Below are 24,496 nucleotides of genomic sequence, written 5' to 3'. Positions count from 1 at the left end.
ACTAAGGACCAGAAGAAAACTGAAGTTGGAAACCATAGAATTCATCAGTTTTGTCCAGGGCAGCATTTACCAGGGTTCAGTTGTCTTAACAGGAAAGGGTGTTACAGGATTAATGGTCCTTTTGAGCTGAACTCGTATGTGAACTTGTATTACTGCCTAGCTACTGTTTAGATACAATACCACATTTGTCTGTAATGTTTGGAGAGCACTGTCCTGTTGTTGAAATGAACTTTTTTTTTTTTTTTTTTTTTTTTTTCGAGCTGGGGACCGAACCCAGGGCCTTGCACTTGCTAGGCAAGCACTCTACCACTGAGCTAAATCCCCAACCCCAGAAATGAACTTTTTCTTAAATCTGATTATATTTATGTTACCAGGAGGGAAACCTACTTTAAAAATATGTAAATCACTTGAAGTGTATAGTCCAGTAATGTTAAATACATTCAGACGTTGTACCATTACCCCATATAACGGAATTTGACTGTAGTTTTAAAAGTTCTCCAAGCCCAGTAAGACGATGCACCCTACAATGCTTGCACTTTGGAGGCTCAGGCAGGAAGACGGTGACTTTGAGGCCACTGTTCAATACTCATGGAATCCTACCCTAAAAGTCAAAATCAGTTAATTAAACAGTATAAAAACCATCAAAATTTGAAAGTTGCATCTAACCTTTCAGTTGCTAAACACTTTAAATAAGAATTATGTGGGTAGCAATTTAGCCAGGATTTGTTTTAAAGGATTTATTTTTATTTTATGTGGTTGAGTGTTTTGCCTGCATGCAAGGTGCCTTACATTGCCCAAGGAGGCCAGAAGAGGGCATCAGATCCCTTAGAACTGGAGTTACAGATGATTGTGAGCTGCTATGTGGGTGCTGAAAATCAGTCTAGGTCCCCATGGAAGAGCAGCCTGTTAGCCTGAGAGACATTTCTCCAGTGCCTTCGTCAGCAGCTTCATTCATGCTTTCAGAATTAATTTTGCAACTGAAACAGAAAATAAACAAATCATTGCAGTTGCATGAAGAGATGTGATGTCTGCTGACTGTCCTTCAGAGCAGAGACTGTGACAGAAAACTGTCCTGAGTTTAATGTCAGCAGTGATTTAGAGTCTTATTCTTCTTCCTTGAAACCAGGTTTGGCAGGAAATAAACGTGGAAGCCAAGCATGTTAAGGAAATCATGAAAACACTGGAGAGCTTTAAACTGGACGGCACTTCTTTGAAAGCTGCACAGCATGAACTTCCGTCCTCTGAAGGAGAAGTCTGGTCTTTGCCTGTACCTGTTGAAAGGAGGTGAGTGGAGACTAAGAAATCAAAAGCCCAGGGAGCTGGCGGCCTCGCCCTGGTGCATGTCTAGGAGGCCTGAGTTGCTGGAGGCAGGGCTGGAGGGGAGGTTTGTACTGAGATGCCCTTTTAGAATTGTTTAAATGTGTATCATAAATTCAAACTGGTGGAAATCTGCCAGAATGAGGCTTTGGTGCATGGGCTAAAAAGTAGCGACTCAGTGTTGTCTTAGGAACTAATGTGTCTACTCTTTGTAGCTGTTGGAAAATCATGTATGCTGTGTGTAGACCTCAGATTTTTTTCTTATGTAAAGTGAGAAAGTTAGACTGACAAGTTTTTGAGCCTGCTTGGTTTTGCTTGCCAGTTTTACCCTGTTTTCTGCTACCAAGTGACAGCAAATGGATAATCAATCGAGTGCCAGGTGGTGGTGACATACGCCTTTAATTCCAGCACTCAGGGGGCAGAGGCAGGCAGATCTCTGAGTTCGAGGGTAGCCTGGTCTACAGCGCAAGTTCTAGGACATAGAGAAACCCTGTCTTGAAAATACAAAAAAAGCACATCAGTGGAATTGCTTTGACTAAAGTACTGTCTCCATTTAGTGTGCTTGCTTTCACGGCACACTTTTTAAATGACATGTATGCAGGTATTCACTCCCTGCTTAATATGACAGATTTCCTGTTTGTATCACGGTGTAAATATATGAATCTTTTGGCTGTCTGGAAAGAACACTCTGACTTGACTCTTGGTCAGTAATTGGTTTGAGACCCTTGCACTAAGATATGGCTTGGTTTAGCTATTCTGTCATTGTTTCTCATAATTTTTTTAATTAAAATTTTTTTTTCTTGCCAAGCAACCAGAGCTTCCAGGGACTAAGCCACTACCTAAAGACTATACATGGACTGACCCTGGACTCTGACCTCATAGGTAGCAATGAATATCCTAGTAAGAGCACCAGTGGAAGGGGAAGCCCTGGGTCCTGCTAAGACTGAACCCCAGTGAACTAGACTGTGGGGGGAGGGCGGCAATGGGGGAGGGGGTGGGAGGAACACCCATAAGGAAGGGGAGGGGGGGGGGATGTTTGCATGGAATGGAAAGGAATAACACTCAAATGTATATAAGAAATACTCAAGTTAATAAAAAAAAAAAAAATTTTTTTCTTCAATATTTTATGTATTTACATTTCAAATGTTATTCCCTTTCCCACCTGTCCCATACCCCCTCCCCCTGCTTCTACGAGGATGCGTCCACTCCCATCCACCCACTCCAAACTCAATGCCTTGGCATTCCCTACACTGGGGAAATGAGCTTTCACAGGACCAAGGGCTTCTCCTCCTATTGATGCCGGACAATGCCATCCTCTGCTACATATGCAGCTGGAACCATGGGTCCCCCATGTGTGCTCTTTGGTTGGTGGTTTAGTCCCTGGGAGCTCTGGTGGGGTTTAGTTGGTTGATGTTGTTCTTCCTATGGGGTTGCAAACCCCTTCAACTCCTTCAGTCCTTTCTCTGATTCCTCCATTGGGGTCCCCTTGTTCAGTCCAATGGTCCTGTTTCTCGTAATTTTTTATTGTACTTCGTGAACACTGGTTCTTCATATTTATTGAACATCTTTAGATTTCTAAGTATTTCCAGGATATATAGATTTTTATTTCTCATAATTAGGTTTCCAATAAGCCATTTTTTTTCTATATTAAAAACAATGAAAGTGTGACCGACTTTAGATAACGTACCTTCTTTGTGTTGAAGTATACCCTGAGACACTTGAAAATAGGTTATTCTGTTTTATCCTTTTGGGATTTTCTGTGTTTTTATTCATCCCACATAAGTCAAAGAGCCAGTAAATATGGAGGTCTAAATTCTGCCACTAAATTAAAATGAAACGAGTAGGTTCTATGTGAACGTAAGGCCTCTTCTGTTAGTTTTTAATTTCCACCGGCATTTTCATTTACCTACTTTACATGTATGAATGTCTGTCCACATGCTATGTGTGTCTACAGCCTCTGTGCCTGGTGCCTGCAGAGGCTGGCAGCAGCACTGGATCCTGGAGTGTGGTCACAGACAGTTGTGAACTACTCTGTGGGTCCTGGGGACTGAGAACCCAGGTCAGTAGCAGAAGCAACGGCTGCTCTTAGTCGCTAAACCATCTCTTCAGCCACCACCTTTTTTTTTTCTTTTTGAGATAGGGTCTCACTGTGTAGTCCTGACCTGGGATGTGCTATGTATGCCTGGCCTCTAACTCATAGTGATCCACATGCCGCTGTCTTTCATATTCAGGAACTAAAGGGTACATACCACCCTTCCCAACCTTCACCCTAGTCTTAGAATGGGGAGATGTTAAACAATGAGAACTAAGATAAACTCCAAGTGAGTGAACTGGGCGTGTAGCTGTGAGCAGAGATACCTATTTGCACTCTATTCTGGTGGCTATGAGAGAACACTGGTCTCTGGTACTCGCTCTTTTCCACTTTAGCACTCAGACTTAGCTTATACAGTGATGTCCTGAGTGGAAGTGACTTTCACTTTGTCCTAGTTGCTTGTAAATATGACAGTATTGTGTTCCTGCCCCTGGCTGTAGAGGCCACCCCAGGATTACATTTCAGACCCTGGGGCACAGCGTCCTCAAGTTTGTTATGCCACCGTGTTCTTCTATGTATGCCCAGCTCCTTCCCGAGTTATGACTTTAATGACCTTGTGTTGTTTAGACCCTTACCAGGACCTAGGAAACGCCAGTCTACTCAGCACAGTGACCCTAAGCCACACAATAACCGGCCAGGCGCCGTCGTCAGAGCTCATCGACCATCTGCACAGAGTCTGCACAGCGACAGAGGCAAAGCTGTTCGTAGTCGTGAAAAGAAAGAGCAGAGTAAGGGCAGAGAGGAAAAGGTAAATGCACTGTCTTCAGAGTGAGGGTTGGACCTGAAGACATGGCTCAGTGGTTAAAGTGTACTTGCTGCTCTCTCCAGTTAGATTCCAGCCCCTGTGTGGGTGAGCTCTGTACCTCAGCTCCAGGGATCCCATGTCTCTTCTGCTCTGTGCAGGCAGCTGCACACATGTGGCATATGTAAACACACACACACACATGCACACACACACACACATTCTCTCTCTCTCTAAATGAAAACAAAATTGTTTTTGAGATTTATTTTATGTATATGGATGTTTTGTTTGCATTCGCATCCCAGAAGAGGGCACTGAACTACACAGGACTATAGTTACAGACAGTTGTGAGTGCCATGCGGCTGCTGGGATTTGAACTCAGGACCTCTGAAAGAGCTACCAGTGCTCTTAACCACTGAGTCATCTCTCTAGGTCCCTCAAAACGTTTTTAAGTGAGTCGTTTGTTAACCTTTGAAATCAAGATTTGAAACTCTGGGGCCCACTTGTTTCAGCCGCTGGTTTGCCGAATCTGCCTTAGAATCTCAGCTGAACCTGTAGGTTTTCCATTCAGTAGTTGGGAAGCATTTGGTTGCCATTGAGGGATACTCAGGAGGGCCCTGCTTGATTTCCATCGATAGAACAGTGTCTGTGGTTTCTCTCACCACTGACTTTCTCTTACTTCATTGTGGTCTGTTAGGGTACAAGAGGTTGTGTCTGTGTTGTTGAGGTTCTATGGGCTGCTTAGTAGAACGCGTACTCTGCACCTGTGTATGAGCAGCTATTAGTGGGTTGTGTCGTTGTTGCTGTTGTTGTTATTATTGTTGTTTGTTAGGCCCATTTGATCAATGTAGTTTAACTGTGAAGATTTTGTTGATGGAGGTGGTGATTTTGTTTCTGGGATAGTCTCATGTGGTAGAGGCTGACTTTGAACTCCTGACCCCCTGCCTCTTATTTCCCAAGTGCTGGGGCTGTAGGTGTTCTCTAGCACACCCAGCTAAATGTTCAGTGTTTCTTTGTTTGGACCAGCAAGATGGCTCAGCAAATGAAGAACTTGACAGTTTGACAACCTGAGCTTGGTCCCAGAACCTGCATAGCAGTGCATACGTGCACATATATTATACATGCAATAATAGATTTTTCTTACTTTATTTTTTTATTTACATGAGTACAGAAACACCAGAAGAAGCATCGGATCCCATTATAGATGGTTGTGAGCCACCCTGTGGTTGCTGGGAATTGAACTCAGGACCTCTGGAAGAGCAGTCAGTGCCCTTAACCTCTGAGCCATCTCTCCAGCCCTAGCTTTTTTTTTTTTTTTTTTTAAGGCTTCTTTATTATTTTTCTTTTGGCTGTGCTGCTGAGAACAAAGTATGGAAGTCACTTGCTCTTGCATGTAGTCCCGTGTGTTCAGTAGTGTGTGCTTTGTGAAATAGATAAGCCAGGGTTTGGTTATATACGTCTCTGGTTCCTTCTGTGGATGGATTTTCAACAGCCAATGACCGTTCTCTCTCCACCTTCTGCTTTCCTGAGCACAAGAGCTCTGCCCCTGCTTGTTTCCCGCTTCCACCCTCCTGCTGCATACTTTTCTGTCCCCATGTGTGTGCCTTTTGACTTATATCTCCTGTAGACAAGTGTTCTGTTCCAGTCATCTAGCCTGCATCTGTTTGTTTGTTTGTTTGTTTGTTTGAGGCAGGGTTTCTCTGTGTAGCTCTGGCTGTCTTGGAACTCACTCTGTAGGCCAGCCTAGCCTCACGCTCACAGATCCACCTGTCTCTCCTTCTCGAGTGTAGGGATTAAAGGCGTACACCACTACCGCCTGACTAGTCTGCATCTTTTAACCAGAGCTGGAACCTTAAACTTCTAGATTACCTATTTCAAGATCCTGGTTGATTGCTGTCATTATCTTGATCGCTCCCCTGGCTTATTTAGTTCTTGCCTATGTCTGACATTATAGAATCTTAGGGTTTGCTGAAGTACAGAATTGGATTTCATGTCACTACTTTTCTTGTTGCTGTAGCAATAGCAGCCTAAAGGATGAAATGCTGTGCTTTGACGTGCAGTTTGGGGAGTTCATCCTGTCAGGGAAGGCATGATGGCGAAGGTGAGGCTGCTGCTGACAGTGTCAGTCAGAAGCAGAGAAGGGCCAGTTCAAACCTCCCTTTCTCCTTTCACCCAGGCGGGGACCCCAGCCCACATTTAGGGTGGGCCTTCCCACTTCATTAACCTGGTCTGGAAAGGTCAGACAGGCACGCCCTGAAACTGGTTTCCGTGATGATTCTGAGGCTCATCAAGTTGATTATGGAGACTGAGCACACAGAGACATTTGACCTCATTTTGCTCTTGTTAACCTGTTGTCTCTTTCATGCGATCATGTGATCACTTGTGGGTTGTCTTTCTGCCTCTATACATAAGGCTCTTTTTAGTATTTTATTTAATGCTAACCTCATGGTCATGAATTGTTTTAGTTCATACTTATGGAAAGTCTCTAATCTCTCCACAGGATTTTAAACCTCTCTCTCTCTCTCTCTCTCTCTCTCTCTCTCTCTCTCTCTCTCTCTCTCTCTCTCTCTCTCTTTTTTTTTTACCAACCCAGGGCCTTTGCGCTTGCTAGGGCAAAGCTCTACCACTGAACTAAATCCCCAACCCCTAAACCTCTCTTTGCTGGTTTGGGAATTGCTTTCTGCAGTTAAAAGTGTGTCCAGTGTTTTCCTACAGTGCTTCTGGTGAGAGATCTGACAGGTTTGCCTTTGTAGGTATGGTGGCACCTCTCTCCCTCAGGTTTAGTGTTGTCTGTAACTTTATCTTTCAAAGTCTACTTTTAGTGATGGTTCTTAAACACTTTAACCTCCCTTGTAGCTCACCACCCACCAGAGACAGTGAGAAAGAAAGGATACAGGGGATGTGGACCTGTTTAGGACCTGTCTGTGTTGTCTGGAAATCAACAGTTCATAGGTCAGCAGTGGCAGCTGGATCCCCTAACAAACACTTCACGGATACACTAGCAGTCCAGTTTGGTAGAGTCGGGATAGCAAACACCAATCAGCAGAGGTGGCACTGCCTAGCAGAGACAGCCAGGCCTCAGCAGGAGGGACCAAGAGGGACACCAGAAGTTCTTGGCTCTGCCTCTCTCGGGGAAGTGGAGACCAACATCTAGCTCCTCCTCCATCACTGTCCATGCAAGCATCATGCATTCTCCATGGGTCTCACCTCAGCACATGCACCTGTCTCAGCTGACATCACTCTGCCAATCAGCCCTAGTCCACGAAGTTTTTGGTGTTCTCTCTATGGAGTGCTGACAAATAGAGCTCAACTATGCAATGCAAGGCGGACCAATACACACATAATGCTAGCAAAGAATCTTTATCACATGTCCTTTCATGTGCTTGCTTTAGCAGAACATCCTCTCTCCTGTGTCAGGAAAATGTTCTCTCATGAATCTGCCTTAGCCTTTCACACCCATGTCCACTTCAGCTACATGTTCCTTCATTTGTTTGCCTCAGCAAAACACCATCCAGCCAACTTTCCAAAGAACCCTTTAGTTTCCACTTCAATTGTGTCTTTGTCCTGTAGATTTAGATACTACATGATAATTTTTCTTGTAAAGAGTCTCTCTGTCGTGTCTGTGTGGGATTCTAAATGCCTCTTTTATGTCCACTTCATGGAAGAGTTTTTCATGCCTTTAGTTTTTGTTATGAATGAGGCTTAGCTACTCACTAGTGGACAAGTGATCTCACAGCTGGATAACTTCAGACTTTAGCTTAGCTTTTTATTCTCTACCATGGAGTCTTACCTTTAGGTTTGGGCATGTCCTAGAGTTCTTGAAACTTGTGATTATGTTTATTTGTGTGTGTGTGGTAGCTGTTTGAATATAGTATCTGATTTTATTTTCTACCCTGATCATCTTATTCTTATCTAATCCATTAGTGATGCTTTTCAGTGAGTGTTTGTTATTTTAAATGGACAACTCTCATTTTTAACATTTATTTTTCAGAATCTCAATTTCCAGGTTGAACTTTCCTGGTTGAATTTTTCGTTATGTTGTTGATTCCCTGATTTAGGTCCTGAGTTGATTATCTTACTTCATTTGTCATGTGTTTGAGCCCATTTCGAAGTTGTAATTTTTAAAAGTGGGCATGCTTTGAAGTTTTTTGTTTTTTTACCTATGTGTGTGTGTTTGTGTGTTTATGCATGGTGTGTGCAAAGTGGTTTATTGATCATTATTTTATGACCTCTACTGTATCAGAAGTCAGATATTCTTTTACTTTTCCTATTTAAAGTTGTAAACATCTTCCCTGTATTAATTTGGAACCACATCAGACTGTCGTAGTTTTTGCTGTTGCTGTCAAATGTAATTTAGGAAACTTCAGAGGAAGTAAAACCTGACAGGCGTAGGGAGTTCCACGGATTGTTTAGACTTCCTGGTATTAAAACACCTTAAAAGGTAGATAAAGTTCTATTAGTTTTTTCTTACCTGGGGTCTTTTTTGTTTTTTTTTTTTTTTTTTTTTTTTTTTTTTTTTTTTTTCTTTTTTTTTTTTTTTTTTTTTTTTTTTTTTTTTTGGAGTGGGGTTGGTTTTAGTTTGGTTTGAAATTGTAAAGATCGTTTCCCAGATTCCTTCTCTCTGATCCTCAAACTGGGATTTTCAGCACATGTGCCCATGCCTGTCTAAGAATGCCTTGCTATCTTTGTCTTTTCTGCAGGATATTATGTTGAAAGGATCCTGGGTTTTCTTTGTAACCTTGGAAAATACTGTATCACTTCCTTCTGGCCTCCTGGTCTCTTTGATGAAATCTACTTTGATTAGGATTAGATTTTCTTGGCCAGGTGTGATCACATCAGCACTTTGGGAAGCAGGGAGATCAGAAGTCTGATTGATGATGGGTTCACATAAGGAGACCATTCAGTAAGCAAACTCACTTTGGTCTGATCATTGTTTCTGACTCACAGAAACAAAATACAAATTTTTGATCAATTAAAAACTCTTCTGTTTTTTATCTATTCATGTAGAACAAATTTCCTGCTGCAGTTACAGAACCAGAGGCAAATAAATTTGATAGCACGGGGTATGACAAGGACTTAGTAGAAGCTTTGGAAAGAGATATAATTTCTCAGAATCCCAACGTCCGGTGGTAAGTCATGTCACACGGTAATTGAGCTGATGGTTTCAGAAGCAGAAATGGAAACAGATGCCGTGTGCTAAAGATGTGCCTTGGGGCCGGCACTGGAGGCTGTGCAGTGTGAGCAGTGCGTGCAGTGAAGCTGATCTCCGCGGAGCCTGTGGCCGCCCGGCGTCTCGAGGGCCTTATTTGTTTGTTTTGAGGCAGGGCTCCCTGTAGACCAGGCAGGCTTCACAATGGCTGTATAGCCAGCATGGCATCGGACTTCAGTTCTCTTACCTGAGTGCTGAGGTGGCGGCAAGGACTCCAGCACATCTGCCTGCTGGAAGAGGAGTAGACGAGCCGAGCTACGGCACCCAGACTTCAGTTCACAGTTTGTTATTCCATGTGTCTGGGTGTTTTGCTCACATGTATGTCACTGCACCACATGTGTGTGTGCCTTTGGAGGAAGGAGGATCATGTTCCCTGGAATGGAGTTATGACTGCCTTTGAACTACACTGTGGGCGTGCAATCAAAGCTAACACTGCCAGAGCAGCCAGTGCTCTTACTCACTGAGCCAGCCTCTGTGTTTTCTTTTGCTTTTGTTTGTTTGTGTGTGTGATATTAGGCATTGAACAGCATCTCATACATGCGAGGCAAGTTCTCTGCTAACTGGATATCCCAGCTCCTTGAAATACTTTTAAATTAATATGTCATAAACAAAGTAGGACAAAGATAGCACAAATTTCATCTCTTGGATCCCCTGCTAATGTTGAAATGGTTGAGGGTTTTTGTTTTAAGCTTTGATTGTGTATGTATGATGGGGTAGAGCATGTGCTGTGCACATATTAGAGATCAGAGGATACCTGTGGATTCTGGTCTCTCTCACATTTCTGTGGGTTCTGAGGGCCAGGTCCTCAGGCTTGCACAGTAACTACGTGTATGCTCTAAGCCATCTCAGCAGCCCTAGGTGGAGATTTTTAACATATGCATCTTGTGTCTAGCTTATGGTAGATGTTGCTTTGATTTGCGATTAGTACAAGATTCTCAACTTTATATCTACTAAAAGATCTATACCTTTTTACAGTGCATTATAAAAGCTCACTTTTCCACAAGTTAGTTATATTGTCAGTTACTTTCTATTTCAATTAAAATATAGATGATTAATAAATGTCTTTATAATACATAAATATTTCTAGTAATTGACATAAGTAAAAATCTATTTTCATAATAAAACTGCTACACACCCTAGTAGTACCAGTAGATATTTTAGTGTCTAGGGAGAATTTCATAATGGTTGATGGCTTTTTTCACTTTGGCTTCTTCCCCTAGAGTTAGAAGTACAGCAGGTGTCTGCTGTATGCCCTTTTATTATTTTTTTAACAGCCATTCTTCTAAACCACTGTGAGAAATAAGATAAGATGCGTGGGGCTGGAGAGATGGCCCAGTGGTTAAGAGCACTGACTGTTCTTCTAGAAGACCAGGGTTCAAATCCCAGCTCACAATTGTCTGTAACTCTAAGATCTGACACCCTTACACAGACATACATGCAGGCAAAACACCAAAGCACATAAAATAAAAATAATGTATTTTTTTTTAAAAGATGCCATCTATAATAATGCAGATTGAGCATCCCTAATCTGAAAATCAGATATCCAGAAATGCATTGGTTTTCAAGATGGGGTCTCTCTGTATAGTCTTGGCTGCCCTGGAACTAACTCACTTTGTAGACCTGGCTGGCCTCACACTCAAGAGGTTGAACTGCCTCTGCCCCAAGTGCTGGGATTAAAGATGTGCGCTACCACTGCCTGGTTCCCTCTGTGGGAAGAGGCTTCCTTCTTCTAAGTGTGCTGGCTTATATCCTTTTTTTTCCAACCTAGGGCAGTGAGCTACATTTTGTTTTTAAAGATTTATTTATTTCTGTACATGAGTACACTGTAGACACACCAGAAGAGGGCATCAGATCCCATTACAGATAGTTGTGAGCCACCATGTGGTTGCTGGGATTTGAACTCAGGACCTCTGGAAGAACAGCCAGTGCTCTTAACCACTGAGCCATCTCTTTAGTCCCCAAGCCACAGTTTTTAAAGCCAAAACCATTATCCTTAGAGAGTATGGAGAGTTTTAGATGAAATTAATAACGGTTTTTGGATTAGAGCATGTTCAATTAGTGTAGTGTATGCAAACATTCCCAATCTGGAAACATTTTTGGTCCCAAGCTTTTTAGTTAAGGAGGTGTGCAAACCTTGACTTAGGTCATACCACATCACAAATTTTACACTAGCCTGGCAGCAGAGAGTGAACGAAGGAGATCTGTGTCATCATGAGTTAAACTGAAAACCGTTACTGCTATAACTAGACACAAAGGTGTGTTCTATGTATCCTGGGTGGTTGTGTATTCTCCAGGGTCCTAGGAAGGATAGGCATAAACACCAGTGCTGGTGATGGTTTTCAGGATGGTGATATAATACTGGATATGTGATCGAAGGGGTTGGCTGATAAAGTATCTTTTCTTTTAGGTATGATATTGCTGATTTAGTAGAAGCTAAAAAGTTGCTTCAGGAAGCAGTGGTGTTACCAATGTGGATGCCAGAATTCTTTAAGGGCATTAGGAGACCATGGAAAGTAAGTTTATACCCTCATCTTTGGCAGAGTAAATAGCAGTACTGATATGGAGAACCCTTACATATTTATATTAGAGAAAGTGGAATAAGGAAACTTTAAACCAGGCATTATAGCTCAAGCCTATATCCCAGCACTCAGGAAGCAGGAGGCAGGAGGGTCACCTGGGTTTCAAGGTAAGCCTTGGCTACATAGTGAGTTCCAGAACAGACTGGATTAGAGTAAGGCCCTATCTCACAAAGGCTTTTTAAAAGAAGGAATTTATGCTGTATTATTCAGAGTGTTTTGATCAAAAGCCAATGCACAGTTCCCAATGTAAGCAATATAGCGTTCAGGGTCATTCTACCCTCAAACTCAGAACTTAGAATGGCCTTCTGTCTGCACACGCGACCCAGTTGGCTAGGGTATCTCATTTGTCTTACCGTGTAATTTGCCATGGTAGTTTGGAATTCTTTTGAAAAAGTCAGCAATATTTTTATCTCATAATGGATGGTTTTGAAGATTCTGGGATGATAGGAAAAGAAGCTATTTAAGAAAATCTGAGTTAAGAGTAAACATCTGCCTCTTTAAAATACCAATTACTAATAGTAATCTTTTGATAATGATTAATAAATTAACAACTATCTGTTTTCCTTTTTTTAAAAATTGAGTTCCAAACTTTTAATGTGATTTTCTTCCTTTTGTGTAATAGAAAAGTTATTGGTGCCAGTATTGATGGCTTATACTTTTAATCCCAATAGTTGGGAGCAGAGATAGGTGGAGCGCGGTGAGTTTGAGGCCAGCCTGGTCTACATATGAGATCCAGGACAGCCAGGGCTAAGTTAGTGAGGCTCTATTTAAAAAAACAAACTTCGTTATGAAAGGTCGCTCGTTTTACTCTTTGCTCCTTACCACAGTGTTATATATAACTGCAGTGAGGTTTGCTATTAGTGACATTAGTTAGAACCAGGGCAAGCTGTGTACAAGGTAGTGTCCACTGATAGTGCCACAGCTCCAGGAACGGAGAGGGATGATCGCAAGAGCCCAGGAGGTCAAGGCCACCTCTGTGTTTATCATCGTCAGACACAAACAAAAAGGGTAGGGAAATAGCCATGGCAGATGGAGTCTTTGTTTACACTGTTATATCCCCCAGGGTGTGCTGATGGTTGGCCCACCTGGCACTGGAAAGACCCTCCTTGCCAAAGCAGTTGCCACAGAATGCAAGACAACGTTCTTCAATGTCTCTTCATCCACTCTGACTTCCAAATACAGAGGAGAGTCTGAGAAGCTTGTCCGCCTTCTGTTTGAAATGGTAATGTCTGAAACAGCTCTAATGGAGACTCTCTACCTCTGTGACGTTCTCTGTTACACGGTAGGGTGACACTGCCTAGGACCTGACCATGAATAACTCGGGCTTCTGTGTGTCTCCTCCTCCAGGGGCGGAGCCACATCTGCCATTTTCTGAGCATGGCTAGTGTGCTGTGAGAATCCACACTAGCATGGCTAACTGGCTTGTTTCCAGTTCTGTTGTTGTGTGTGTGCACATATAATATGGTGGGAAGCGAGCATGTGCACCCACACTCAGGTGGCTCTCTCCTTCCACCCTTATTTGGATGCCAGGGCTCACACTTGTGCAACAAATACATTTATCCGCATGAGCCATCCTGCCAGCTCTATATTTGTTGGACAGCACACTGTTTATGACATGGTAAGTGCTCTGTTCTAACCAGCTAAAGAGGAGAAGCTTATGGAGCTATGAACTTCGATCACCTCCTGCCTATGAGCTGTGCCAAGGACTTTGAGTTTAAGATTAACTTTATTTTGATTGTGTGTGTGTCTGTGTGAGGATATACACATGCGTGCAGATGCCTGTGAAGACCTGAAGAGGGCGCTCCATCTCCTGTAGCTGGAGTTAGTTACAGGTGTCTGTGAGCACCCTGTTGTGGGTGCGGGGAACTGAACTCCACTCGTCTGCCAGAGCAGTAACAACTCTTAAGCACTTAGCCGTCTCTCCAGCTCCTACCTTGAGTGTGAATTATTTTCTTCAGTTTTTACTTTGAGTTTCTCTCTCTTTTTTCTTTTATATTTCATTCTTTTTGCAGAGTATTTATTAAGGTTGCTTAATATACAACTTTTCATTTTGCAGAGTATTTATTAAGGTTGCTTAATACACAACTTTTCATTTGTCATTTTGGAAGTCATTTATTATAAAGATAATTCTTTTGTCTGGTGGCAAACAGCAGCCACAATGATCATTCTGGATCTCCACATTGTATAAATTCCATTTTTTTCTTGACATACAGGCTGTCTTCTGTTTCTGAGGTAATTTTTTTATTATTATTTCTGCAGTGTCTTGTGACCCTTGATGCACCAGCAAATCTAGAAAGTTAAATGTTTAACTTTAGAACTCCAAGAAGCCAGACTTGTGGTGTACACCTTTGATCCTAGAACTTGAGGGACAGAGGCAGATGATCTCTGTGAGTTTGAGGACAAGTTGGTCTACATATTTAGTTGCAGGACAACCAGAGTGACATAGTGAGATCCTGTCACAAAATAAACAATAAGTAAATAAATAAAATAGTTCAATAAACACACAGATAAATAAGTAGGTACTAAAACGTAAAAGGGCAGTGAGATCTCAGAAGCATGAGGGGGCAGCCCTGCTGATCTAGGAGCTTCTGAGGCACCAAGTTAAGGACTGACGCTTCTGTCAGACAACCCGATTGATTAATGGAACAGTTGGCTTCACTACCCAGATGACCCTGCTGCTGATTGCTGTCTTGCTGCCCATCATAACCTCTGAGCAGGGGTAACTTAAGTCTCTCTTTCTTATTTTCACCTTACAAATGTTAGTACCAGTAGGAACAATACAATTCTACAAGGTCCGGTACTGTTTGGACTGAACTTGCCTATCTTTTAAAGATTCTGTTAAGCTTCACTGATGACTGTATTATTACCTCTAAGAAGTAGTGCAACTGATTGCATGTTAGGAAGGCATTACGCTATTACACAGTGATGAAGATAGCAATTCCCTCCCCTTCTCTCTCCCCCACCCCCTCCCTGTATATATGTTTAGTGCTGATAGTGGGATTGGATAACCTACCTGTTGCGGGCTGTCCCTGGAGAAGACTGATTAACCCCTTCTGTGCAGCCATTAGTTGCCTATAGCCCTTCATTTCAGGTTGATGCCTTAAGTAGCTTCCCCCGTCTGTCCATGCTGGCCTGTTAACGGTGGTGTCATTGTGCAGGTCTTATTTAGACAGCCAGAGTGTTAACATTTCATGGGCTCAGCCTCCCTCTCATTCCAGAGGATACTGTCTCCTCGTAGGTGCGATCCCTTGAGCTTTAGGTACAGGCTGTTGTTAGAGGTATCGTCAGCTGAGCTGGACTGATGGCCTTTCTCCTGTGTCAGCTCACCTTGCACTGTCAGATACTGAGAGCCAGTCCTGGGTAGGAGGAAGGCATGGATACTTAAGTCTAGTGGAAAAAGTCTGAGGTGATGATGATGATACCATCCCAGATCTTACACTCTCTAAACTCAAAAAATACAGATAAGTAAATGAACAGTCAATGAAACTGAAATATTCACATTATCTGTTTTCTGGAAAGCTTCCTGTTTTTGTTTTTATTTCTATTTCCTATTGAACTTAGACAACTCATAAGCCAGGAGGCAATTTTTAACCAGCATAATAGTAATCTAATGGAGAATCTCTGATAATTTTGAAAAACTGGTTTTCCCAGTGCTTGAGAGAGAGGGGGAAAGTGTACTGCCAATTAAAAGAACTAAGCTTACACTCTGGGTTCAGATTCCTCATCAGTCACTTTCCTAGCCATTCCCTTCAGCAGACTCTTCCCTTTCCGAGCCTTCATTCCTTTATTCAGAAGACATTAATATTTTGTATTTTTAATTTAATATATTGTATAATTTATGGGCTGCAAGATGGCTTAATTGGGAAAATGCAATGCAAGGACCTGAGATCAGTCCCTAGCACTCATGTAAAAATACTGGTTGGACTAGTTTGTATTTGTAATCCCAGAGCTGGGGAGGCAAAGACAAGTAGATTTATGGGGCACTGCTGACAAGCCAGCCTTATTGCATTGTTGAGTCCCAGGCCAGGGAGAGACATTCTTTCAAAACTCAGGGTAGACAGCACCTGAGATAAGACACCTGAGATTGACCTCTGGCCTCCCATATGCCTATCATGCCATTGCATACACAAGCTCACATACACACACACATACAGATACCAAAGTAAACTGATATACGTAAATTGTTTAGTACAAATCCTGACTCATTGGTACTTGATGCCACCACTGTTTAAGAGGTCCCCCTTACCCCTTTATCCCCACCCCCCACCAAACTTAGTCAAGGTCTCTCTGTGTAGCCCTGGCTGTATTGGAACTCATTCTATAGACCAAGCTGGCCTTGAACTCATATTCACTTCCTGCTGAGTGGTGGCTTGCATCATTCTTTTCTCCACGCCGAGGGCCTTGAGCGTGCTCCCCGCTTAGAGCCCTGTTTGTCATACTGTAGTTCACAAAGGCAGATGAAGAAGCATTTCTTTACCGGCCTCTCTGGAGCTGCTTGAGAACAACCTAAAACCATCATTAGAGAAATCCCTTTGCATGTCTCGGAGTGTGCTGAAGTGACAAATGAACATGGCTAAGTCTCAAGCCGGTGCCCATAGTTTGGTGTTCTTGCCACTGAGATCCCGAGTTAGGGCCGGCCCATTCCAAAGTGGATTCCTTTCTCAAAGACCTAAAACTTCTGCCTCCTTGTAACTTGAGGAGTTTTTCTTTCACTTTGCATTTTTGAGATAGAGTCTTGGTTATATAGTCCTGGTTAGCTTAAAATTCATAGCAATCCTCCTGCCTCATCTGCCTACATGCCGAGATTATGGGCATGTGCCACTATGCCAGGTGGATGTTGTACACTGGCTAAGGCCTGTGCTCTAATTGATCGATCGATCTAGCTTTTTGAGACAGGGCCTCATGTTTCATAGGGTGGCTTCAAACTGTAGTATCTGAGGCTGGCATTGAACTTCTGATCCTTCAGTCAAGGCCTCTGTTTTATTATTTATCCTTTGAGGTTTTTATTCAGTATATTTTTATCATATTTTTCCTGTCCCCCAACTTCTGTTTTCCCCACTTTCTTCTTCTTTTTTTTCTTTTTTTTTTTGTGATTACTAAGTTTAATTCAACCATTATACCCAGTTCTGCCTCATAAAAATAACAAAATGTTCCTATCAAAATTGCATCATGATGTAAGAACAGGTTTCTTGCTCTGACACAGCGATAGAAAAATATTGGCACCAAATACACTTAAAAGTCTTAAGGCTTAATGTAGGTGACAGTTTATACCACTGGATTCAGCTGGGCACTCGTTTACAGATTTACACTCTGAGCCCTGCTGCAGCAGAAAGATGGGGAGACAAGGCAGCCGCTGCTGTGGGTCACCGTCACAGGTTCCCATAGCCTCCCAGCAATCCCGCCCAGCAGGTGGCGCCTGAAGCTGTTCCCTCACTGGGTTAACAGTAGGCTCAGCATATGATGTTAGTAGATTCCTCTTGACAATCCAATTTGGAATTCACAAATCATTTTCTATTTAAGAGAACAGTTATAAAAGGTTTATTTCTATCATTGTATTATTCCTATTATTATAAGCTAAAGAAGTGTCTGTGCTAAATAAAGCAAACATCATTTATGACATTTTCTGAAATGGAAAAAAATGCTCTGAATTCCAAATGACATCCTCATAATGATGGAACCACAAACCATTTGAGTTGTTACAGAATTACACAGATGTAAGACATGTTACTCGGCTTCAGGATACAGGGCAGCTGCCGAGGGAAACGCTTTGGTTGACAAAGCTATAGTCAGACCCCTCAACAGACTATGTAGGAGGCAGAGCTCGGCAGGTGGCTGGCTCTGCAGGCACTCGTAGGTCAGTGAGTGTGACTGCACGACTGCCACTTTCCCGAAATGTACTGAGAGGTTTTCTGGCACCTGCTACGAAGCTCTCTGTAGGCACTAGAAACAAAAGTAGCACAACTTAGAAGCCCTATTCACAGATGCACACCAGAGGGGAAACAAAGAACCCCTCAAAGGCTGAGCAGGAGGGACATCTGACGGACAGATGAAGCGACATGACAATAAAGCTCCTGTCAAATGAGTTGTGACCTCATTGTAAAACTTAGTATCCTGGCCTAAGGAGCACTGTTTATGAGCAAGGTCAAGACGTCTACAGCTTCCTAAAGGCAGCCTGGGCAGCTCTTGAGCTTTGGTGTACGGAGTAGCAGTTTTCTAAGTGTTGAAGCAGTGCACGGGTATTTATAAGAAGCTGACACTAAAAATGCCTTTCCATACATTGGTAAAGAAGCCAATGTCCTTCAGCAGGCTTTCCTCCCAACTACAGGATCAAAGACAGACAGAAGAACAGGAATCCACCCAGTACCTGGACATACATGGCCCTGAGGAGGCCAGAGACCTTATGTATAGGAAGAACCATGAAGAGGGAGAACCCCTCACAGTTTCGGAACTAAGGCCTATGCTTAAGGCTGATGAGACAAAACAAACAACTCACATGCAAGTCTGGCACGTCAGGAACCAAGCCAGGCTGCTACCTCAGAGCTGGCCATGGTTTTAGGTGCAGGTACGGGACAACTAAGAAGATCGCTGTATATAAAATAAATCCCACCCAGGACAGGACAGGACAGGACTGAGAATAACGGCTTGATTCTCGTTGACTGCTACCAAAAAGAGCAATCATGCTTCACTACTATAGAGTGACATAATGGGGAGAGGAGACATCAGGTTCTGAGGTATCTCAGAGGTGGAAGCATTTGGTGATGGGCATTTCCTGAAAGGAAGGCTTAATGTAGACTCCACTTTGTCTTTCAGAGTTTCTGTTTCTGTGTCCTCCATCCCACAGTGAGGGTAGTTTGGGTTCTTCTTCAGCCAAACCATTCCTAGATGCCCAACAGCCAGCAGACTGTTAATACAAGGACAAGAAAGACCCGGTGATCCTTCTGTTAACGGCCCCATCTCTTCTGCCTTCCCCACAAGCTTACAAATCTGTTTCACAGACAGCAATGAGAGAGGAGGGACCAGAACATCCCAGTTTATCCCCACCAGGTGCATCTTGGCAGTCTAGAAGACACAGTCCTCTGCACAGCTCCTCCAGTGACAACAAGGACTATGGGCAGTCAACCCCACACGCATGACAAACCCTCTCCCACCCCAACTCATCGGGTTAAAGGAAACTCTAACATCCAATACTCTATCTGTCTGATCCAGTTACAAGCAGAGCAGGAGCCTCTCAATAGCAGGAGATGCTGGATTTGCCTCCTGGTGGGTTCAGGACTTGGTTGTGGGAGCGAGGTTGCAGCCCTAGTCTGGGTCATGGCTGTCAGCTGTAGGCGTGGGCTCCGGTGTCTTTGTGGGCTCTGCTTCTGCTGAGCTTCCTTTCTCGCCCTGCTCTCCTCTGGCTGTGGAGTCTGTGGCAGCTTTCAGTCTTCCCCTGCACACAGCAAGACACGATCCGTGGGCTTGTTAGGGTGTGCCAGAGGTGCAGCGGCAGTGACTGGGGACCCACACGTGTCACTGGTCTTTCCACCGGGTGGGTTCAGACGTTGTCCAGTTTGCACAGGAGTTGATTCATCAAAGATTCCACTTCCTTTGCCGCCTGGAGGATTTGTCCTCTTGGGTATGTTTTTAGGTTCTTCAGTTGGTCCAAAACTACTAGATGACATCCTACGAGGCTCGCTTGAAGGAACCCCTTCTTCTGGACCTCCAAAAATATTGTTCCACTCTCCCCCGGGGGTTTCATGGATCTGACGCCCGACTTGCTAGCTTGGCTGTCCGCACCCCAGAACATGTCGCTTCCCCACTTTCTATCCACCCAGTTTTGTGTTCTTTCTTTCTTGTTTGAAAAAAAAAAGTATTTTTCTCTTTATGTGTATGGATGTTTTGTCTGCATATATGTCCTATGAACCATGTGTATGAAGTGCCCGAGGAGGCCAGAAGATAGACTATTGTGAGCCACTGTGTGAGTGATAGAAATCGAATCCGGGTCCTGTAGAAGAGCAGCCAGTGTTCTCAACCATTGAGCCATCTCTCTGGTTCCCACTTTCTCTCTTATAAAAGAAGAAGAAGAGGGGCTGGGGAGATGACTCTGCAGGGTAAGGGCACCAGCTGCTTTTCCAGAAGACCTGGGCTCAGTACCTAGCACACAGATGGCAGCTCACAACTGTCTGTAATTCCAGTTCCAGGGGATCTAACACCCTCACACAGTAAACCTTTATTAAAAATAGGAGACCTACTAAAAATATGAACTCTGATTTGTGTTGCCCAACTACTCCTGAGTATAGAGTGAGACTTTGGCTGCTTCCTCTTCCTTGTTATAGGACTCTGTCTGGAAGTCAAAGTCTGTATTTTTATTTTTAGTGTGTGGGTGTTCTGTTTGTAAGTGTGTGTGCACTGTTGTGCATGTCTGATGCCCAAGGAGGCAGAAGAGGGCATCAGCTCCCTAGAACTGGAGTTAGATACTATTGTGAGCTGCTTTGGGGTGCTGGGACAGCACCAATGTCCTTAACTTCTGAGCCATAGTCTCTCCAGCCCCAAAGGCCTGTATTTAAATAAGACCAGTTAAATTCAGTGAAAATGTCCATGATTGTTAAGTTTTATTTTAAAGCTAAGCAGAAAGTGGAATCTATAGGATTTTTTTAAAGTTATTTTTCCATGCCAGGTGGTGGTAGCACAGGCCTTTAACCCCAGCACTTGGGAGGCAGAGGCAGGCAGATCTCTGTGAGTTCAAGGACAGTCTGGACCTATATAGCAAGTTCTAGGACAGCCAGGGCTATGCAGAGAAATCCTGTCTCAACAAAATAAAACAATGAAGGAAAGAAAGAAAAAAGAAAAAAAAATCTCTTCATGGTACCTTCCTAAGTTTATCTAAGTCATTTTTGCCTGTGTCTTATAGCCTCTGCTTAAAGTTAGACAGTTCTGACTCCATGCTTGAGAAGAATCGATCAGAAATAGTGGTTTTTCCTTGGTGTGAAAACATGCAAAATGAAATTTAAAGTCTGTTGATGTGCTTAGAACACATCAATAAAAGTTAACTCTTCAAATGGTCTACTTAGAAACATTAAAGTGTGCTTTATGTATAAAAATATAAAAAGTTTTTATGTAAAAAATGGCCATCTAATGAGAATTTCTCTTATTAGACAGACTCTATAATGTAAGGAAATGGTTTCAACCAGGCTTTTCATAGAGCCTGGAACTATTTACCAATATCTCTAAATGTCCTAGCGCAGTTGTTCATACCATTAATAGGGTCCAGGATAACCCTATATATGCCACATACTCACAGGCGTGCACACACACACACACACTCACACACAGATAGTCACATGCACACTTTTCTAGACACATGCATACATACATACATACAAAGACACACACACATGCACAGACATTTTTTGAGAGAACCAGTTTAATTATATAATGGAAAAAATGAAGTCTCTGTTTGCATTAGAAGCTCTGTTTCAGAGCTGTTTGCTTGACTGTGCTCTGCTAAAGTCCCAGCAGAGTAAATGGGCTCAAGGCCACCTTTAGCTGCATAGCACATCGAGGACACCCGTGATTCATGAGTCCCTGTATCCAAAAAAGAAAGAGATAGGACAACAAGATTGTTCAGCGCTGCTTGCCACTAAGCTTGTCGACCTCAGTTTGATCTCTGGGACCCACATGGTGGGGAAAAAACGAACCTCCAACTGTCCTTCCACATATGCTCTGAGGCTCTCCCACACCGACACATGTACACATGCACACAAATAAATATAATTAAAAAAAAAAAAAAGGTGAAGTCTGATGCCATGGTGGCTTTTTACCCCATTCGGCTAAAGGGAAAGGTGCAGTGTGGCAGCGTCTTCAGCTGTTTGCCAGTTTCCTTAAGAGATTCCTTTGTATCTTCTGTTATGTATGAGCAGCCGTGTGTGTCTGTGCACCATGTGTATGCTGGTTCCCAGTGGCCAATAGAGGCTGCAGCAGTGACAGAAGACTGAGTTGTCAGTTTGGGCCGCTGGGCAAGAACTCCTGTTCTTCACAAGGGAACTGCTGAGCCATCTTTCCAGTCCCGTGTTTCAGTTTCTAATATAAATTGTTTACTTCTGCAGCACTGGGCCTTCAGCACTGGGCAAGCACTCTGTCACTAGGTTGTGCCCTCAGCTTCGGATTATACTTAAATGGAGAATTCGAAACCCTAAAACCTCGTATTGCTTGGTTTCTTCTTTAGGCTCGGTTTTACTCCCCAGCTACCATATTTATTGATGAGATAGATTCCATCTGCAGCCGCCGAGGAACTTCTGAAGAGCATGAAGCAAGCCGAAGGGTGAAAGCTGAGCTGCTGGTTCAGATGGATGGTACATGCATGTCTGTGCATAGAGGAGCTTGGGATGGGATTGGCTCTGCTTGTAGTGCTAGCCCGGCACATGCAGTTTGTGCTCACAACTCCAGGTAGACCAGAGGGGAAGGCACTTAGGGCCTAGATATGAGTAGCTCTTGGGGTGTGTATGTGTGTGTGTGTGTGTGTGTGTGTGTGTGTGTGTGTGTGTATCTTATTTTTAGCCACAGAACTTAAGTAGAAATGCAAACAGATGGACCTTAGAGGTCACGCATGTATTTGGAATACTTGATAAAATATATTCACACTTTATGAATGTATTGCTTGTACTTATGAATGTGCATCGTGTTCATACCTAGTGCCAGAGGAGGTCAGAAGAGGGTGTCACAGCCCCATGAACTGGAGTTACTGTTGTGAGTCACCACAGGGTGCTGGGATTGAACTCAAGACCTCTGAAGAGCAGCCAGTGCTCTTAACCATTGCAGTATCTTTCCAGCCCGATGGTTTAGTTTTGGCTTTGTTTGTTTTGAGACAGAGTCTCTACACCGTCTTGGCTGTCTTGAGACCATGTGGAGCATGGTGACCTCAAACTCAGAGAGATGCCTGCCTCTACCTCCCAAGTGCTGAAATTTAAGTCATGCACTGCCACACCCACTGATTTATTTTAAATAATTTGGCAAGTATTTGAGCTGATCTGGTGTTATCATGAAATCCCGTGTCAAGTTTTTGTGTACTGTAAAACCTCATTTCCTCGGGTCACATGCTTACATAAGCCTTAGGGAGGCTGGACAACTGCTGCCTTGCATCACTGTGCACGGATATCACAGTCTGTAAGGAGCTGCACTTTATCATTAATCCTCCTCAGTCACTTACTCTTCCTGCCCCTGTTAGGTGTTGGAGGTGCCTCAGAAAATGACGACCCTTCCAAGATGGTCATGGTTCTGGCGGCCACTAATTTCCCATGGGACATAGATGAGGCTTTGAGGCGTCGTCTGGAGAAAAGAATCTATATTCCGTTACCATCAGGTACTACGCCTCTCCTCTGGGGGTTCCAGTTATCAAATAGTTTTCATAATTTAAAGTTTGATACTAGCCTCCCTCAAAGAGGCAGACAGGTACTCTTTCCTGGTGTAGCATCATAAGCATGCTTCCTCTAAGACTTGGAAAATGGTTCTTGGTACTTCGTGGGCTTCAAGTGCACATGGTGGCTTCGGCCTGTAAATCAGCTCTTTGTCTGAAGCAGGAGGATTCAAGGCCAGCCTGAGCTACATTATGAGACCATCTTTAAAACTGTACCAGAAAGTAGAGATTTTTCTCAATATTCTGTTCCTACTGAAGGCTTACATTTTCAAATGTGTTTCTCCTATTAGCAAAAGGCAGAGAAGAACTGTTAAGAATAAGTCTACGAGAGCTGGAATTGGCTGATGATGTTAACCTTGCAAGCATAGCAGAAAACATGGAAGGCTACTCAGGTGCAGACATTACCAATGTATGCAGGTGTGTATTTCTCATATTTTGTAAGAATAAACTTCAGTTATGTTTATATTATATTAAGGCAGGTGGCCTACATTGGCCAAGGCCTAGAACTCATTTGTATTTTCCTGGCATGTGAAGCCATGAGTTTGATCCCAAACACTGTAAAAAATGGAGAACCCCACTTTACACTACAAAATATCTATGGTTGCAAGTTGGTCTGAAGTTAGTGATAAGTGTTGGCAAGATATTTGCATATGGTAGTCCATAGTTCATTTGAAAGCTACAAGTTCAAGAAGTACTGTTTCTCTGCAACGTTAGGTAGGAAACCACTGGTGTGTGCTTAATGTATTTGTGGGATGCAGTAGTGCAGACTGTTTCAGTCCCTGTGTGCTAGGTGTGACTGGAATAAGACTGTCCAGCTGGCTCAGCAAGGCATAGTCCTAATCTCAGTCTCACGGGCTTCTTCATTTCTAAGTAAGCACGTCACAAACGAAGTTACTGTCCCTATGCATACACGGTGACTGCGGTTAAAGATGAACTTGGTCAATTAATGGGGCATGTGACTCAGTAGAGTACTTGTTAACATGCATGCAGTTGGCTGGATTTGGTCCTCATAGCACAGAACATGTGGCGGTGGACTATCCTCCTAGCACTCAGAACACGGAGGCAGGACAGTGACAAGTCCAGGTCATCCGTGGAACACTGCCAGTCTTACTCCGTAGACCAGGCTGGCCTCTAATTCAGAGATCTGCCTGCCTCTGCCTCCCAG

General features: G+C 43.3%; 1 protein-coding gene and 1 pseudogene across 1 annotated transcript in view; one reads left to right on the top strand and one right to left on the bottom strand.

Annotated features, from left to right (window-relative positions):
* Nucleotides 1–24,496, top strand: part of Katna1 (katanin catalytic subunit A1) — a 42,611-nt gene that overhangs the window by 17,052 nt on the left and 1,063 nt on the right. Inside the window, exons 3-10 of the mRNA XM_032895003.1 lie at nucleotides 1,127–1,284; nucleotides 3,977–4,157; nucleotides 9,159–9,280; nucleotides 11,768–11,873; nucleotides 13,003–13,161; nucleotides 22,144–22,270; nucleotides 23,143–23,277; nucleotides 23,622–23,748. Coding sequence (XP_032750894.1) covers nucleotides 1,127–1,284; nucleotides 3,977–4,157; nucleotides 9,159–9,280; nucleotides 11,768–11,873; nucleotides 13,003–13,161; nucleotides 22,144–22,270; nucleotides 23,143–23,277; nucleotides 23,622–23,748 — 1,115 coding nt within the window. The remainder of the gene's footprint in view (nucleotides 1–1,126; nucleotides 1,285–3,976; nucleotides 4,158–9,158; nucleotides 9,281–11,767; nucleotides 11,874–13,002; nucleotides 13,162–22,143; nucleotides 22,271–23,142; nucleotides 23,278–23,621; nucleotides 23,749–24,496) is intronic.
* Nucleotides 18,505–19,725, bottom strand: LOC116893038 (annotated as a pseudogene).

This window comes from Rattus rattus, chromosome 2, assembly GCF_011064425.1.
Source record: "Rattus rattus isolate New Zealand chromosome 2, Rrattus_CSIRO_v1, whole genome shotgun sequence".
Lineage (NCBI taxonomy): Eukaryota > Metazoa > Chordata > Mammalia > Rodentia > Muridae > Rattus > Rattus rattus.
Note: the sequence above shows the minus strand (reverse complement) of the source record. Positions and strands in the feature narration are given on the sequence as shown.